The sequence below is a fragment of the Loxodonta africana genome, chromosome 1 (genome assembly GCF_030014295.1).
Source record: "Loxodonta africana isolate mLoxAfr1 chromosome 1, mLoxAfr1.hap2, whole genome shotgun sequence".
Lineage (NCBI taxonomy): Eukaryota > Metazoa > Chordata > Mammalia > Proboscidea > Elephantidae > Loxodonta > Loxodonta africana.
In genome coordinates this window covers 13,041,914-13,058,256 of record NC_087342.1, presented here as the reverse complement: position 1 = coordinate 13,058,256, position 16,343 = coordinate 13,041,914, and the positions used below count along the sequence as shown (strand labels likewise).

The window sequence follows — 16,343 nt, the reverse complement described above, 5'->3', positions numbered from 1 at the left end:
AGTTGTAAATCCAACTATATCAGTAATTAACAAAGTGTGAATGGATTAAGCAGTCAGTAAAAAGGTAGAGATTGTTAGACTGAATAAAAAATAAGATCCAACTATATGTTGCCTGCAGTAGACACATTTTATACTCAAAGATACAAATAGATTGAAAGAAAAAGAATGGAAAAAGAACTAACATGCAAACAACAGCCACAGGAAAGCTGGAGTGGCTATACTAATATCAGACAAAAGAGACTTTAAAACAAAAAAAATGCTACTAGAGATAAAGAGACGTTTTATAATGTAGATAAACTCTTTAATCTATTGGGAAGATGTATCAATTATAAACATATATGTACCTAAAAGCAGTGTCAAAATACACAAAGCAAAACATGGTAAAAATGAAGGGAGAATTAGGCACTTCTACAGTAGTACTTGGAGACTTAAATACCCCACTCTTAATAATGGATACAATAACTAGACACAAGACCTACATGGAAATAAATGGAAGACCTAACAGACATCTGTAGAAGTTTCCACTCAACAACAGAGTATACATTATTCTCAAGTGCACATGGAACATTTTTCAGGATAGACCATATGCTAGGTCATAACGCAAACATCAAAAATTTTTGAAAGGATGGAAATCATGTAAGTTCTCCAATCACAGTAGAATGAAACTAGAAATCAATAACAACAACAACAAAAAAATTGGGGGAAACTCACAAATATGTGCAAGGTAAGTAAGACACTCTTAAGTAACCGGTAGGTCAAAGAAGAAATCAAAAGGGAAATAAGAGATTAAATTGAGATAAACGAAAATGGAAGTATAACATACCAAAATTTATGGGATGCAGATAAAGCAGTGTTCAGAGGGCAATTTATAACTGTAAGTGCCTATACTAGGAAGAAAGATCTCAAATCAATAACTTAACTTTCTACTTTAAATTACTGGATAGAGAGCATACTAAACTTAAAGCAGGCAGAAGGAAGGAAAATAATAAGATCAGAGCAGAAATTAATGAAATAGAGACTAGAAACAATAGAGAAGATCAGTGACACCAAAACCTGCTCCTCTGAAAGATCAACAAAACTGACGAACCTTGAACTGGATCATCCAAGAAAAAAAGATTCAAATTGCTAGAATCAGAATGAAAGAGGGGACATTACTACCAACTTTACGTATGTAAAAAAGACTATAAAGAAATACTGTTCTTTTTTTAAAAAAATTTTTATTGTGCTGTAAGTGAAAGTTTACAAATGAAGTCAGTCTCTCATACAAAAATTTATATACACTTTGCTATATAGTCCTGGTTGCTCTCCCCTTAATGAGATGGCACACTTCTTTCCGCTCTCTATTTTTGTGTCCATTTGGCCAGCTTCTGGCCCGTTCTGCCCGCTCCCTCTCTCCTCCAGACAGGAGCCACTCACATAGCCTCATGTGTCTACTTGATCCACGAAGCTCACTCCTCACCAGTATCATTTTCTATGCTATAGTCCATCCAGTCCAATCCCTGTCTGAAGAGTTGGCTTTGGGAATGGTTCCTGTCTTGGGCTGACAGGAGGTCTGGGGACCATGACCCCCGGGGTCCTTCTAGTCTCAGTCAGACCATTAAGTCTGGTCTTTATGAGAATTTGAGGTCTGCATCCCACTGCTCTCCTGCTCCCTTGGGTTCTCTGTTGTGTTGCCTGTCAAGGCAGTCATCGGTTATAGTAGAAATACTATTTTTTATAGTATGGTATGTAGTAAAGACTGAAATTGACTTAAGAAGAAGTAAGACAGTCTGATTAGATTTATAACAAGTGAGGGGATTGGATTAGTTAAAAAAAAAAAAAACAAAAAACTACCCACAAAGGAAAGCCCTGGCCGAGGCATCTTTACTGCTTAATTCTGTCAAACATTTAAAGAAGAATTAATGCTAATTCTTCATAAACTCTTCCTAAGAAGAGATGAGAAAACACTTCCCAACTCATTCTATGAAGCCCATAATACTCTGATGCCAAAACGAGATGAAGAAATCGCAAGAAGATTACAGACCAATATCGCTTATGAATATGGACACAAAGATTCTCAACAAAATACGAGCAAACCAAATCCAGCAACATATAAAAAGAATTATACACCATGGCCCAGTGGGGCTTATCACAGGAATGCAAGGTTGGTATAACACCTGAAGGTCAGCTAATACCTCATATCAATAGAATTTTTTTTTAAACATATGATCATCTCAGTAGACACAGAAAAAGCACTGATAAAACCAAACACCTTTTCATGATAAAAATACTGAACAAACTAGGAATAGAAGAGAACTTTCTCAGCTTGACAAAGGGCATGTTCAAAAATCCCACAGCTAACTTTTTGCTTAATGATGAAAGACTAGATGCTTACCTCTTTAAGATAAGGAACAAGACAGGGACGTTCACTATTCTGTTGAACATAGTGTTGGAGGTTCTAGCCAGTGCAGTTAGTCAAGATAAAGAACTAAAAGGCATCCAGACTGGAAAGGAAGAAGTAACTTTGTATTCACAAGTGACATGATCTTGTATGTAGAAAATTCTAAGGAATTCACTAAAAAAAATTACTGCAACTAATAAATGAGTTCAGAAAGATTAAGATTGTATACTTAATGGCTACACAAATATAAAAAAAATCAGTTGTATTTCTATACACAGGTAATGAACACTGAAAATTTAAGAAAATTCTGTTTACAGTAGACATCAAAAAGGATAAAATGCTTAGGGATAAATTTAACAAAAGAAGTGCAAAACTTATACTTTGGAAACTATAAAACATTATTAAAAAAATTAAGATCTAAATAAATGGAAGTATATCTCGTGTTCATGATTCAGAAGACTTAATGTTATTAAGATGGCAATACTCCCCAAGTTGATCTAAAGATCTGCAGATTCAGAAATTCCAGCCAGCTTCTTTATAGAAATTGACAGGCTGGTTCTAAAATTCATATGGAATGGCAAGGGATCCAGAATAGTGAAAATAATTTTGAAAATGATGAACAAAGTAGGTCTTATGCTTGCTGATTTCAAAACTTACTACAAAGCAGTGGTAATCAAGAGTGTGGTATTGGCACAAGGATAGACACATAGATCAGTGGAATAGAACTGAGAGTCTGAAAATAAAACCATATGTCTATAGTCAATTGGTTACACAGTGGTTAAGAGCTAACCAGAAGGTCGGCAGTTTGAATGCACCAGCTACTCCTTGGATGCCCTAGGGGGTAGATCTGCTCTGTCCTATAGGGTCGCTGTGACTTGGAATCAACTCACTGGCGGTGGGTTTATACCAAAAAAAAACAAAAAACCAAACCCAGTGCCGTTGAGTCGATTCCGACTCATAGCGACCCTATGGAACCGAGTAGAACTGCCCCATAGAGTTTCCAAGGAGCACCTGGCGGATTCAAACTGCATACCCTTTGGTTAGCAGCTGTAGCACTTAACCACTATGCCATCAGGGTTTCCTAGTGGGTTTATAGTCAACTGATTTCTGTAAGTATGCCAGTAACATTAAATGGGGGAAAGAATAGTCTTTTCAAAAAATGGTGCTTGGACATGTTGATAAAAACATAACAAAACAAAGAAACCAAATCCATCGCCATCCAGTTGATTCCGACTGATAGTTACCCTATAGGACAGAGTAGAACTGCCTCATAGGGTTTCCAACGGACAGTTGGTAGATTAGAACTGCCAGTCTTTTGGTGAGCAGCCCAGCGCTTAATCACTGTGCCACCAGGGCTCTGGTCATGTTGATAGCCTCATGTAAAATAATGAAATTGGACCCTCTACAGATACACAAAACCCCACCCCGCTGCTAACCATATAAAAAAAGTAGTTCAGAATGGATCAAAGACCTAATCAAGGACTTTGGATTGGTAAAAGATTCTTAGATATGACACCAAAAGCATGAGTAACAAAAATGAGAAAATTTTTATTTCATCAAAATTAAGAACTTTTGCGCTTCAAAGGATATCATAAGGGAAATGAAGAAACAACCCACAGAGTGGGAAGGAATAGTTGCGTTTCATGTATCTTTTAAGGGACTTGTGTCCAGAACATATAAGGAACTCTTACAACTCCATAATAAAAAGACAACCCAGTTAAAAAGTGGACAAAGGATCTGAATAGATATTTATCAAAGGAAGATACATAAATGGCTAATAAGCAAATGAAAAGACACCCAACTGCATTAGTCATTAGGGAAATGCATATCAAAACCACAATGAGGTAACCACTTCACACCCACCAGGATGACTAGAATCAAAAAGTCAGTCAGATATCAAGTGTTGACAGGGATGTGGAGAGATTGCAGCCCTCATACAGTGCTGGTGGGAATGGTAAAATGGTACAGCCTCTTTGGAAAACAGTCTAGCAATTCCTCTGATGAGTAAACATAAAGTTACCATATGACCTATAAGTTTCACTCCTAAATATGTGTCCAACAGAAATGGAAACATGTCCACACAGAAGTTTGTTCACAAATGTTAACAGTAGCATTATTCATAATAGTCCAAAGTGGAAACAACCCAAATGTCCATTTACCTGATGAATGAATAATTAAAATGCAGTATATACACACAATGGAATATTATCATAAAAAGGAATGAAGTATTGATACGTGCTATTTTATAATATAGATGAAACATTACGTGAAAATATTTTGAAAGAACTGAAAGAAGCCAGACATAAAAGGCCACATATTTTACAATTCCATTTCTATGAAATGGCCAGAATAGGCAAATCTGTAGAGACAAAATAGATTCGTGGTTGCTAGGGCTGAGGGGGTATGGAAGGTAAAGGAGGTGATAGCCAAAAGGTGTGGGGTTTCTTTTTGAGGAGATGAAAATGTTCTAAAATTGAATGGTGTTGGTTGCACATGTCTGTGACTATGCTGACAGCCATTGAATTGCATACTTTAAATGGGTGAATCGTATGGTATGTGAATTATATTTCAGTAGTCATTACGTGGAGCCCTGGTGGCACCAATGGTTAAGCATTCGGCTGTTAACTAAAAGATCGGCAGTTCAAATCCACCAGGTGCTCCTCGGAAACCCTGTGGGACAGTGTTGTACTCTGTCTTCTAGGGTTGCTGTGAGTTTGAATCGAATCAGCAGCAACAGGTTTGGTTTTTAAAGTCATTAAATAAATAACCATCCCTGGAATCCCTGTGGGGTTAGGATCTCAAGCATGTATACTTTTAAAATGCCAAGTGTTTTAGAATAACAGTTCTTCAGACAGTCAAGCTCATCTGTTTGTAACCCCTCCCTTAACCTTGTAGAAATCATGACCACCCCAGGAAAAGAGAACTTTCGCCTGAAAAGTTACAAGAACAAGTCCTTGAATCCTGATGAGATGCGTAGAAGAAGGGAGGAAGAAGGACTTCAGTTGCGCAAGCAGAAAAGAGAAGAGCAGGTAAGTCCTTGATCTTTACTGATTTACTTCAGAGAAACTTAATTTTCCGTTTTAAACCTGAAACCAACTTTATTTTTTAAACAAAGTGTATTATATATACACTTTCCACTATAAAACTAATACTTGGGCCGGGGGTGCCGGTGGTGGTGGAGGTATTGGAAAGTAGAATAAAAGAACTGGGAAATCTTTCATGTTCCCAGTATCTCAGTATAAGCCCTGAAGCACTGTTTAACATTCCTGGCCTGTTTCTTTTTAAATTTTTCTAAAGTTGCAACATCCTTAAGATCTCACATGTGTTTGTTGATGAATTCTTAAATGAGTAATAAAACATTACTTTTCTTTGTAAACTTTAATTTGAAAAATTTCAAACATGTACAAAATAACTAGATAATGAACTCCATAGCCCATCCTTTGGATTCAACAGTCGTCAGCATGTCATGCTTCATGTCTGTCTGTCTGTTTACATTTCTTTCTTCTGTAGTGTTTCAAAGAAAATTTCAGACAATGTCATTTCCCTCCTAAATAATTGTGTGTTACATATAAGGACATTTAGGACAATGATTTCTGATCATTTTTTAGCCCAAGAACACCTACAGAAATACCGGGGGCATATTCTCACCTTAGTGCCATCCAAAAATGCTTATGACAGATGGTTCATCACTTTTGGCGAAGAAATTTAAAGACAGGGGGCTTAAGTGACTCTTTGTTGCTACAGAGGGGATTTCGAGACTGAAAGGACTATTTGATCCCACACTATAAAAACTCCATAATGGCAAATGAGTAAGTTAGCAACCCCTCACACTTGAGAAATAAGGTAATCTGGCATAGTTTTTTTGCAGCTATAATGGGAAATGCTCAACACTCACCCCTTTTTTTTTTTTTTTTTGAGAAATACTATAGTAGGAAATCCAGTTAGTTGAAGTCCAAGAGTGCATTACAACCTTAGTGTGCGTGTGGTTTTTTTTGTAAGGCCTGCAGATGTTTGAATGGAACACTTTTTTATGATTATTGGCAAGGAGAGTTTGTAATATTGTAGTAGAGTTTATATTGACTAGAGTAAGTTAAGTTATGAGTTCTTGACATTCTGCTTTATAATCTTTGAAAAGAACCACTTATTCATAGAAAGATGTGTTTTTACTGGCTTCTTCTGCCTCTTTTTTATGCAGTATGTTTCACCGTGATGGGATAATAGGTGTGGCATCTACCTGTTCCGAAGAGAGTAGAACCTTTTCTTTGAATGAGCTTTTATATTAGCTTCTATTTCTGGGGTAAATTTCCTTTCCTTTTATTCTCAGAAGTCACAGTAATCTTGTTACATACTTACAATCACATATATAAATGTGAACACACACGGGTGTAGGTCTGGGTATAACAGTCAGCCTCGTGATCACGTCTGGCGGAAAGCCATTTAAAGATGCAGTAATGACGCTCTGCCATTGATCCGTATCTCCTTGATGACTGCTGATTTCATGTGATTAAACTTCATTGTGGAATTTGCAGAAAGTAACATTTCATGTTCACTTACCTGACTGAAGGCAGATGACGATGCTCTTTATCCTTAACCTGTCAAGTGGCGAGGACAGCCTCACGCGTCTGACTAAAAACATCTGTAGCTGAGATTCTCCAGCATCGTTGTGTGAGATCCGAAACTCTGCCAGGGCTTTAGCGCACATTTTCCCGTGATAGCAAAGGAAGATACATAAATGGCTAATAAGCAAATGAAAAGGCACTCAGCTGCATTAGTCATTAGGGAAATGCATGTCAAAACCACAGTGAGGTAACCACTTCACACCTGCTAGGATATTGCTCTGCTTAGAATCTTAAACTTTTTCGTTGTGTATGTGCCTTTTTACAGAGGGAGAACTGGTAAAATGAATCAGACTTCAACTATCACGTAAATACACAGTACATGTTTCATGTCTAATTTGTAAACTAGTAAATATCAGTAAACTATGCAGATTCATTTAGACACTGTTTATCCTTCCACAAGTACTTTGTCATCTCTCAGGAAAGGTGGTGGTGCAGTGGTCAAGTGCTCGGCTGATACCTGAAAGATTGACGTTTCAAACACATCAGCTGCTCTACAGGAGAACGATGTGGCAGTCTGCTTCCATGAAGATTTACAGCCTTGGAAACCCTGTGAGGCAGTTCTGTTCTGCTGTACAGGGTCTCTATGAGTCAGGATTGACTCGACAACAGGCAGACTAAAAAAAATTTTTTTTAATGGGAGCCGATGCTGCTAAGTATACAAAGGGTAACTATCTTTTAGGGCCATTCTTCATCAGGCTAGCACTTAATATCTGTTACCTAGGCAGGACTGTATAAATGACCTCTGTACCATTGGCACTGCCGGAACTCGAAGTTATCTTTGGCAAAACACGTTACTAGTTGACTCTACTCTGACTGAGCCAGTCCTTAAAATTTTTCACGTACAAAAAGATGAACACATTAGATTTACTGTTAAAAAATTGTGAAAACAGACTCTTGCGGGAGTAGGTAATATAGTAGTGCTAAAAAGTTCATAAAAATCATAGTGGTGAAGAATGGAGTTTTGCTTGATGTTGGTATGAGAAATACCTTCTGGAGTGTGCAAGTTGGTAAACTTGTGGACAGCTAACTTTTCCCATCAGTTAAACTTGGTTGATAAAGTTAGGCAGTATGCAGCCTGGGGTACTACCTAAGGGATACTACCAGGATTATTTTGGCATTTTTTACATGGAGACCTCATCCTATGTTTTCTTTTCTCTTGCTCTAGTCAGTATTAGTGGCCCTGCGTGCTTGCTGCACGGCTGTAGTCCTAGGACTTCGCTTTGCAGAATTTTCTTGTTTCTTGTGATGATCCTCTAATCCCATGTTTTCCTTATTTTAGGTTTAATCCCTCTTTTGCTAAGGAATATTCCTTAGTAGCTTTCTGAGAAAAAGCATGTGAGAGACATTTTTTGAGACCTTGCTTGGCTGAATATGTCATTATTCTACATTCATACTTGAATTTTGAGGCATATTGTTTTCCTGAATTCTAGCTTCTAATCTACTGCAGGTTCTTTGCAGTCTTTTTTTTTTTTGGGGAAGCTTTTAGGATCTTTATTCCTAGTTCTGGAATTTTATGATGATTTGCCCCTGTAAAAATGGCATGGGGGCAGTGTCTGATCTCCTCCAACCCCACAAGGGGAAGGAGAACCAAGATCACGAGCACAAGGCTGACTCCCATGAGGTGGAGCCCAGACAAGCCTCCTCTGTCCACCATCTTTACTAATTCTGACAGCAGCCATCTCTCACACAGCACCCTCTACTTCTCTGCTGAGTTCAGTTATTCACTGCAGTGGCCACGTAGAGCTCAGAGACTACTCAAAATTATGGGGTTTATTATAAGGGAAGTAGCAGTTTCAATTCAGGCTCAGGAACACTCAGGATACAGTTCTCCCATCAGGTCAGCCTCTTCCCAAATGTGCTTGCAGGCACGCCTCTCCCTGGCCCTCGGCCTCTCCCCAAAGGCACTCAACTTTCTCCCTGGGCCAGGAAGCCCACTGCACCATCTTGGCTGCTGGGTCTCTCCTGCCACCACTTCTCACTGACTTCAGGGTTCAGCTTGCTTTCTTTCTCTGTCTCTATTGCCTACTTCCAGGACCTTGTCAGTGCAGCGATCTCAGGTTCAAAGGAGGCGCTCTTCACTCTTGGCTGTTCTTCCTTGGTGGTGGTAGGATCAACCTCTCTGCTTTGAAATTGGCTCTTTTAAGGCGAAACTGACCAGTCCCCTTGGTGGGCCACAATTACCCTATCATACAGTCCCACCAAGTTACCTGGGCTAGAAAGGCCGTATTATGTAATTGATTATACCACAGCCGCCACCTCCCCCTCCCCCCCCTTTTAAAAAAAATTTTTCATTTATTGTGCTGGGCTTTGTGAGAGTACTTTTAATCTGGAGAGTCAGTTCTTGGTAATTTTTTTCTATTAATTCATTGAGAAGTTTCTCCTTACCTCATGTCCTGTATTTCAAATGCTGGACTTCCTAGACTGGTCCTCATAATGTTCTTTTTTTCAAACCATGCTCTTGTTTTCAGCCCACTGCCTCACCTCAGCCTTCTGTTATACCTCGAATCTGTACTCGTGAGCCTTTCCAGGGCTCTGCAGGGTTTGTGGGCTTGCTTCTTAACAGTATATCCCACCGTGGGCACTTAGGTTTGATCTTCCTCCACTCCGGTACACCATTCCTCCATCCGCTTTCCAGTATTATAGATATGGTTAAAGGTACACATGTCTCCTGATTTTAACAAAGGTGCGAATATGTTTTTGTTTCGTGTTCTTTTATAATTGTGGAATGGTATTTCTGAGACGAGAATAGGAAGGCCTGATTCTGTTCTTTTTAATCTGTAAATCTTCGTATAGAATGTAGATCCTTATTGTGTTGATTAGCCTGCAACTGGCATGAAAATTTTATTGACTTCTGGTCGGGAAGAAAATGGTGTAAATATGATATATTTTAATTCTTCTGTTGTTAAGAGAGCTACGCAGTTCTAGAATAGTGGAAAATATACCAATTAATTAGTCATTATGAAGCATGGATGACAGTAGTTAACTATTTAGTGTTTGCTGTGTGTCAGACACTGTCGTAAGCACTTCATGAGTAACTCTTTAATCCTGTAAACTATTGAGTTGTAGAGTATTATTTTATTATTCTTGGTATACTACACTATAATTGTGAATGTCTTTAAGTGCCTTTATGACCCGGGGCAAGAGAAAGTAAAGTACAATATGTGTATAAAAACACAGAAAAGGAAAGATGATCAGTTTATTGCACTACTAGTTCTTTATCTGAAGCCTTCCTAAGTGGTGGCTGCAGTTTCAGTGAGAATACAGTCATTGGAAAGAATAACAGCCTCTGTCACTAGAAGAACCTTTGAAATCACCTATACCAGTAAAGTTCAAATCGTGGTCTCTGGAGTCTTGGGGTTCTGCGTTGTGTTTCATGTGTTGCTTCTCTTTCCCCATGAAATGTTTGAAAACCATCGGAGCTGTGCTGTCCAGTGTGATAGCCATTAGCCTCTTGTAGCTGTTGAGTGCTTAATGTATGGCCACTTCGAATTAAGATGTTGTATAACTAAAATCGATACTAGATTTCAAAGACTAAGTATGGAAAAAGAATGTAAAATGTCTCAGTTTTTTTTTTTTTTTTTATGTCGACTACCTGTTGCGATAAAACTCTGGGTATACTGGGTTCAATAAAATATATTATTAAAATTAATTCCATCTGCTTTTTTACTTTGTTAAATATGGCTACTAGAAAACTTAAATTACGGTTGTGGCTTACATGATCTTTCCACTGGACAGTGTGGACACAGGTCATCTGCTGTATGACAAAACTGGAAGTCTGGGTGATTTACTCAAGAATATGTGGAGGTTGGTGGGACCCAAACCCTTGCACATTTGGCCTAGTGCTCTTTCCACAGGATCACGCAACGTCAGGTCCGCCTGGTAGAAGTTGTTTGCTGTACGCAGATCTTGTTTGTTTTGCAGAGCATTTGGTGGTCAGAGCATGGTACTGAGGTCATCAGTCCACTCGCTTGTAACTGCTGAATATTCGGGGACATGGGTTGTACCCGTAAAGAAACTAGTAGTGCAGTTCTTAATGTGTAGACTCCAATTATTTGATGAAATGTCATTTTAAAGATTTTCACAGCTTAATTATCCAACATGCTTTGACATTTTTACTTGAATAATTGCATAACTTGCATATTTGCTTAATAACTTCTCCTTGACAAATTCAGTATGCCATTTGACCCTATTCTTCCAATTTTTTTTTCAAATTGTGCTTTTGGTGAAAATTTGCAGCTCTAGTTTTCTCATACAAAAATGTATACACACATCGTTATGTGACCCTAGTTGCTGTCTCTGTAATGTGACAACGCACTCCTCTTTTCCACCCCGAATTTCCCGTGTCCATTCAATCAGCTGCTGTCCTTTTCTGCCTTCTCATCTCACCTCTAGACAGGAGCTGCCCATTTAGCCTCATGTATCTACTTGAACTAAGACGTGCACTCTTTACGAGTATCATTTTATGTCTTATACCCAGAACCCAGTGCCGTTGAGTCGATTCCGACTCATACTGGCCCTGTAGGACAGAGTAGAACTGCCCCATAGAGTTTCCAAGGAGCGTCTGGTGGATTTGAACTGCAGACCCTTTGGTTAGCAGCCAGAGCACTTAACCACTAAGCCGGCTGGGTTTCCTTATGTCTTATAGTCCAGTCTGATCTTTGTCTGAAGAGTTGGCTTTGGGAATGGTTTTACTTCTGGGTTAACAGAGAGTCTGGGGGCCATGTGTTCCAGGATTCCTCCAGTCTCAGTCAGACCATTAAGTCTGATCTTTTTACTAGAATTTGAGTTCTGCACCCCACTTTTCTCCTACTTTGTCAGGGGCTCTCTGTTTTGTTCCCTGTCAAGCGGGTCAATGGTGGTAGTCAGGCATCATCTAGTTGTACTGGTCTCAGGCTGATGGATTCATCATTCTTTATCGATGTGCAGTATTCCATTGTGTGAATGTACCATAATTTGTTTATCCATTAATTCATTGGTGGGCACCTTGGTTGTTTCCATCTTTTGGCTATTGTAAACAGTACTGCAGTGAACATGGGTGTGCATATACCTATTTGCGTGAATATTCTTATTTCTCTAGGATATATTCCAAGGATTGCTGGGTTGTATGGTAGTTCTATTTCTAGCTTTTTAAGGAAGCGCCAAATCGATTTCCAAAGTGGTTGTACCATTTTACATTCCCAACAGCAGTGTATTAAGTTTTCTAGTCTCTCCACAACATTTATTATTTTGTATTTTTTTAGATTCATGCTAGCCTTGTTGGGGTGAGACGGTATCTCATTGTAGTTTTGATTTGCATTTCTCTAATGGCTAATGATCGTGACCATTTCCTCAAGTATCTGTTAGCCACCTGAATGTCTTCTTTGGTGAAGTGCCTGTGAATATCCTTCGCCCATTTTTTAATTGGGTTATTTGTCTTTTTTGTTGTTGAGGTTTTTCAGTGTCTTGTAAATTTTAGAAATTAGACGCTGATTGGATTTGTCGTAGCCAAAAAATTTTTCCCAGTCTGTAGGTTGTCTCTTTACTCTTTTGGTGAATTCTTTGGATAGCATAAATGTTTGATTTTTAGGAGCTCCCAGTTATCTAGTTTCTCTTCTCGTGTTTGTGCATTGTTAGTAATGTTTTGTATACTGGTTATGCCATGTATTAGGACTCCTGGCATTGTCCCTATTTTTTCTTCCTTGATCTTTATGGTTTTAGGTTTTATATTTTGGTCTTTGATGCATTTTGAGTTAGTTTTTGTGCATAGTGTGAGGTATGGATCCTGTTTCATTTTTTTTGCAGATGGATATCCAGTTATGCAAGCATCATTTGTTAAAGAGACTGTCTTCCGCATTTAACGGACTTTGGGCCTTTGTCAAGTATCAGCTGCTCATAGGTAGATGAATTTATGTCTGGATTCTCAATTCTGTTTCATTGGTCTATGCATCTGTTGTTGTACCAGTACCAGGCTGTTTTGATTACTGTGGGAATATAATAGGTTCTAAAATCAGGTAGTGTGAGGCCTCCCACTTCGTTCTTCTTTTTTATTAATGCTTTACTTATCTGGGGCCTCTTCCCTTACCATGTGGAGTTGGTGATTTGTTTCTCCATCTCATTAAAAAATGCAGTTGGAGTTTGGATCAGGATTGCATTGTATCTGTATATTGCTTTGGGTAGAATAGACATTTTCATAGTGTTGAGTCTTCCTATCTATCCATGAGCTAGGTATGTTTTTCCATTTATGTAGGTCTCTTTTGGTTTCTTGCAGTAGTGTCTCGTAGTTTTCTTTGTGTAGGTCTATAATTATGTCCCTGGTTAGATTTCTTCCCAAGTATTTTATCTTCTTGGGGGCTATTGTAAATGGTACTGATTTGGCGATTTCCTCTTCAGCGTTCTCTTTGTTGTTGTAGAGGAATTTTGTATGTTTATCTTGTATCCTGATACTTTGCTGAAATCTTCTATCAGTTCCAGTAGTTTTCTTGTGGATTTTGTAGGGTTTTCTGTGTATAAAATCATATCATCTGTGAATAGAGATACTTCTTCCTTACCAGTTAGGCTGCCCTTTATTTCTTTTTCTAGCCTCTTGTTGTGGTTAGTACCTCCAGCACAATGTTGAGTAAGAGTGGTGATAAAGGGCACCCTTGTCTGATTCCGGTTTTCAAGGGAATGCTTTCAGGCTCTCTATCCATTTAGAATGATGTTAGCTTTGTATAAATGCCCTTTATCATGTTGAGGAATTTTCCTTCTATTCCTATTTTGCTGAGGGTTTTTATCATGAATGGTGTTGGACTGTGTCAAATGCCGTTTCTGCATCAATTGATAAGATCATGTGGTTCTTGTCTTCTATTTATGTGATGATGACATTGAGTGTTTTTCTAATGTTAAACCGTCCCTCTATACCTGGTACGAATCCCACTTGATAGTGGTGAATTTTTTTTTATTGGTATGTAATTTTCTTTTTTTTTTGTGGTGTCTTTATCTGGTTTTGGTATCAGGGTTATGGTGACTTCATAGAATGAGTTTGGGAGTATTATGTCTTTTTCTATGCTCTGAAATACCTTTAGTAGTAGTGGTGTTAACTCTTCTCTGAAAGTTTGGTAGAATTCTCCAGTGAAGCCTTCAGGGCCAGGGGTTTTTTATTGGGAGTTTTTAAATTACTTTTTCAGTCTCTTTTGTTGTAGGTTGGCTTAGTTGCTCTACCTTTGTTTGTGTTAGTTTAGGTAGGTAGTATTTCTAGAAATTTGTCCATTTCTTCTCAGTTTTCGAATTTGTTAGAGAAATTTGTCCATTTCTTCTAGGCTTTTGAATTTGTTAGAGTACAATTTTTCTTAGTATCCTGTTACGGTTTTTTAATTTCAGTTGGGTCTGTTGTGATATTGCCCATCTCATTTCTCATTCAGGTTATTTGCTTCCTCTCTCGTTTTTCTTTTGTCAGTTTGGCCAGTGGTTTATCGATTTTGTTGATCTTTTCAAGAACCAGCTTTTGGTCTTGTTAACGCTTTCAGTTTTTTTATGTTCTCTATTTCATTTAATTTTCTAATTTTTATTATTTGCTTTCTTCTGGTGCCTGAGAGCTTTTGCTGTTCTGTTTCTATTTGTTCAAGTTGTAGGGATAATTCTTTGATTTTGGCCCCTTCTTCTTTTTGGATGTGTGTGTGTGTGTGTGTGTGTTTTTGCTATAAATTGACCTCTGAGCACTGCTTTTGCTGTGTCCTAAAGGTTCTGGTAGGAAGTGTTTTCATTCTTGTTGGATTCTATGCATTTCTTTATTCCATCCTTAAATGTGTTCTATAATCCCGTAGTTTTTGAGCAAGGTGTTCAGTTTCCATGTGTTTGATTTTTTTTCCTTGGTTTTTCTGTTGCTGATTTCTGCATCTTTGGGTTTATGATCATAAAAGATGGTTTGTAGCATTTCAGTGTTTTGGATTCTTTTAAGGCTTGCTTTATGGCCTACTATGTGTTCTGGAGAATGTTCCATGTGCATTGGAAAAGAAAGTATACTTGGCTCCTGTTGGGTGGAGTGTTCTGTATATGTCTGTGAGATCAGGTTGGTTGATTGTGGCATTTAAATCTTCTGTGTCTTTATTGAGCTTCTTTTTGGATGTTCTGTCCTTCACCAAAAGTGATGTGTTGAAGTGTTTTATTGTGCAGCTGTCTGTTTCCCTTTTCAGTTCTGCTAGTTTGTTTTATGCAGTTTGGAGCCCTGTCATTGGGCACATAAATACTTTCTATGGTCATGTTCTTCTGGTTTATTGACCCTTTAATCATTATGTAGTGTCCTTCCTTATCCTTTATGGTGGATTTTACTTTAAAGTCTGTTTTATCAGAAATTAATATTTATACTCCTGCTTTTTTGATTGTTGTTTGCTTGATGTATTTTTTCCCTTCCTTTGAGTTTTAGTTTGTGTCTTTAAGTCTCAGGTGTGTCCCTTGTAGGCAGCATATAGACGGGTTGTGTGTGTGTTTTTTTTTAATCCATTCTGCCATTCTCTGTGTCTTTTTTGGTGCATTTAGTCTATTTACATTCAGCAGAATTATTGATAGTTTAGTGCTGTCATTTTGTTATTTTTTTGTGTGTATTGTTGAAAGTTTCTTTGTTCCATGTAATTTTTTGCACTGAGTCATTTTTCTTTATGTATTTTCTTTTCATCCTTTTCATTGTTGTTGACTTTGTATATGCTGAGTCTTTATGTTTTTCTTGTTTTTTTATTTTGTTGTGTAGGATTGTTAGTTTCCTATGTGGTTACTTTAATGTTTACATCTATTTTTTCTAAGTTCAAACCAATCTTTTATTTCTTTATATCGCCTTGGCTTCCTCTCCATATGAAAGACCAGCGACTATATTATATAGTCCCTCTTTTTAGTTTTAATGTTTTCATCTTTTACATATTGATGTCTCTGTTTTCCTGTCTTCAGTGTTTTAGCTTTGATTTATTTGCGACTTCTTTATTTGGGTTGATTTCTGGTTGTTCTGTCCTGTGTTCTGTTCTTGGGTCGTCATCTGATGTTGGTGGTTTTCTAACTGGAGAACTCCCTTTCGTATTTCTTGTAATTTTGGTTTGGTTTTTACAAATTCCCTAAACGTCTGTTTATCTGGAAATGCCCTAATTGTGTCATCATATTTGAGAGACAGTTTTGCTGGATATATAATTCTTTGCTGGCAGTTTTCTTCCTTCAAGGCTTTTACATGTCATCCCATTGCCTTCTTGCCTGCATGGTTTCTGCTCAGTAGTCCGAGCTTAGTCTTCTTGACTCTTCTTTGTAGATAACTTTTCGTTTATTCTTAGCTGCTGTTAAAATTCTCTCTTTATCTTTGGTTTTGGCAAGTTTGATTATAATATGTCTTGGTGACTTTCTTTTGGGAT

The 16,343-nt window shown here is 37.9% G+C and overlaps 1 protein-coding gene across 1 annotated transcript in view; it reads left to right on the top strand.

Annotated features, from left to right (window-relative positions):
* Positions 1 to 16,343, top strand: part of KPNA1 (karyopherin subunit alpha 1) — a 76,550-nt gene that overhangs the window by 21,094 nt on the left and 39,113 nt on the right. The window contains exon 2 of the mRNA XM_010592918.3: positions 5,276 to 5,409. Within this exon, the coding sequence (XP_010591220.2) occupies positions 5,281 to 5,409 (129 nt within the window). The 5' untranslated portion in view covers positions 5,276 to 5,280. The remainder of the gene's footprint in view (positions 1 to 5,275; positions 5,410 to 16,343) is intronic.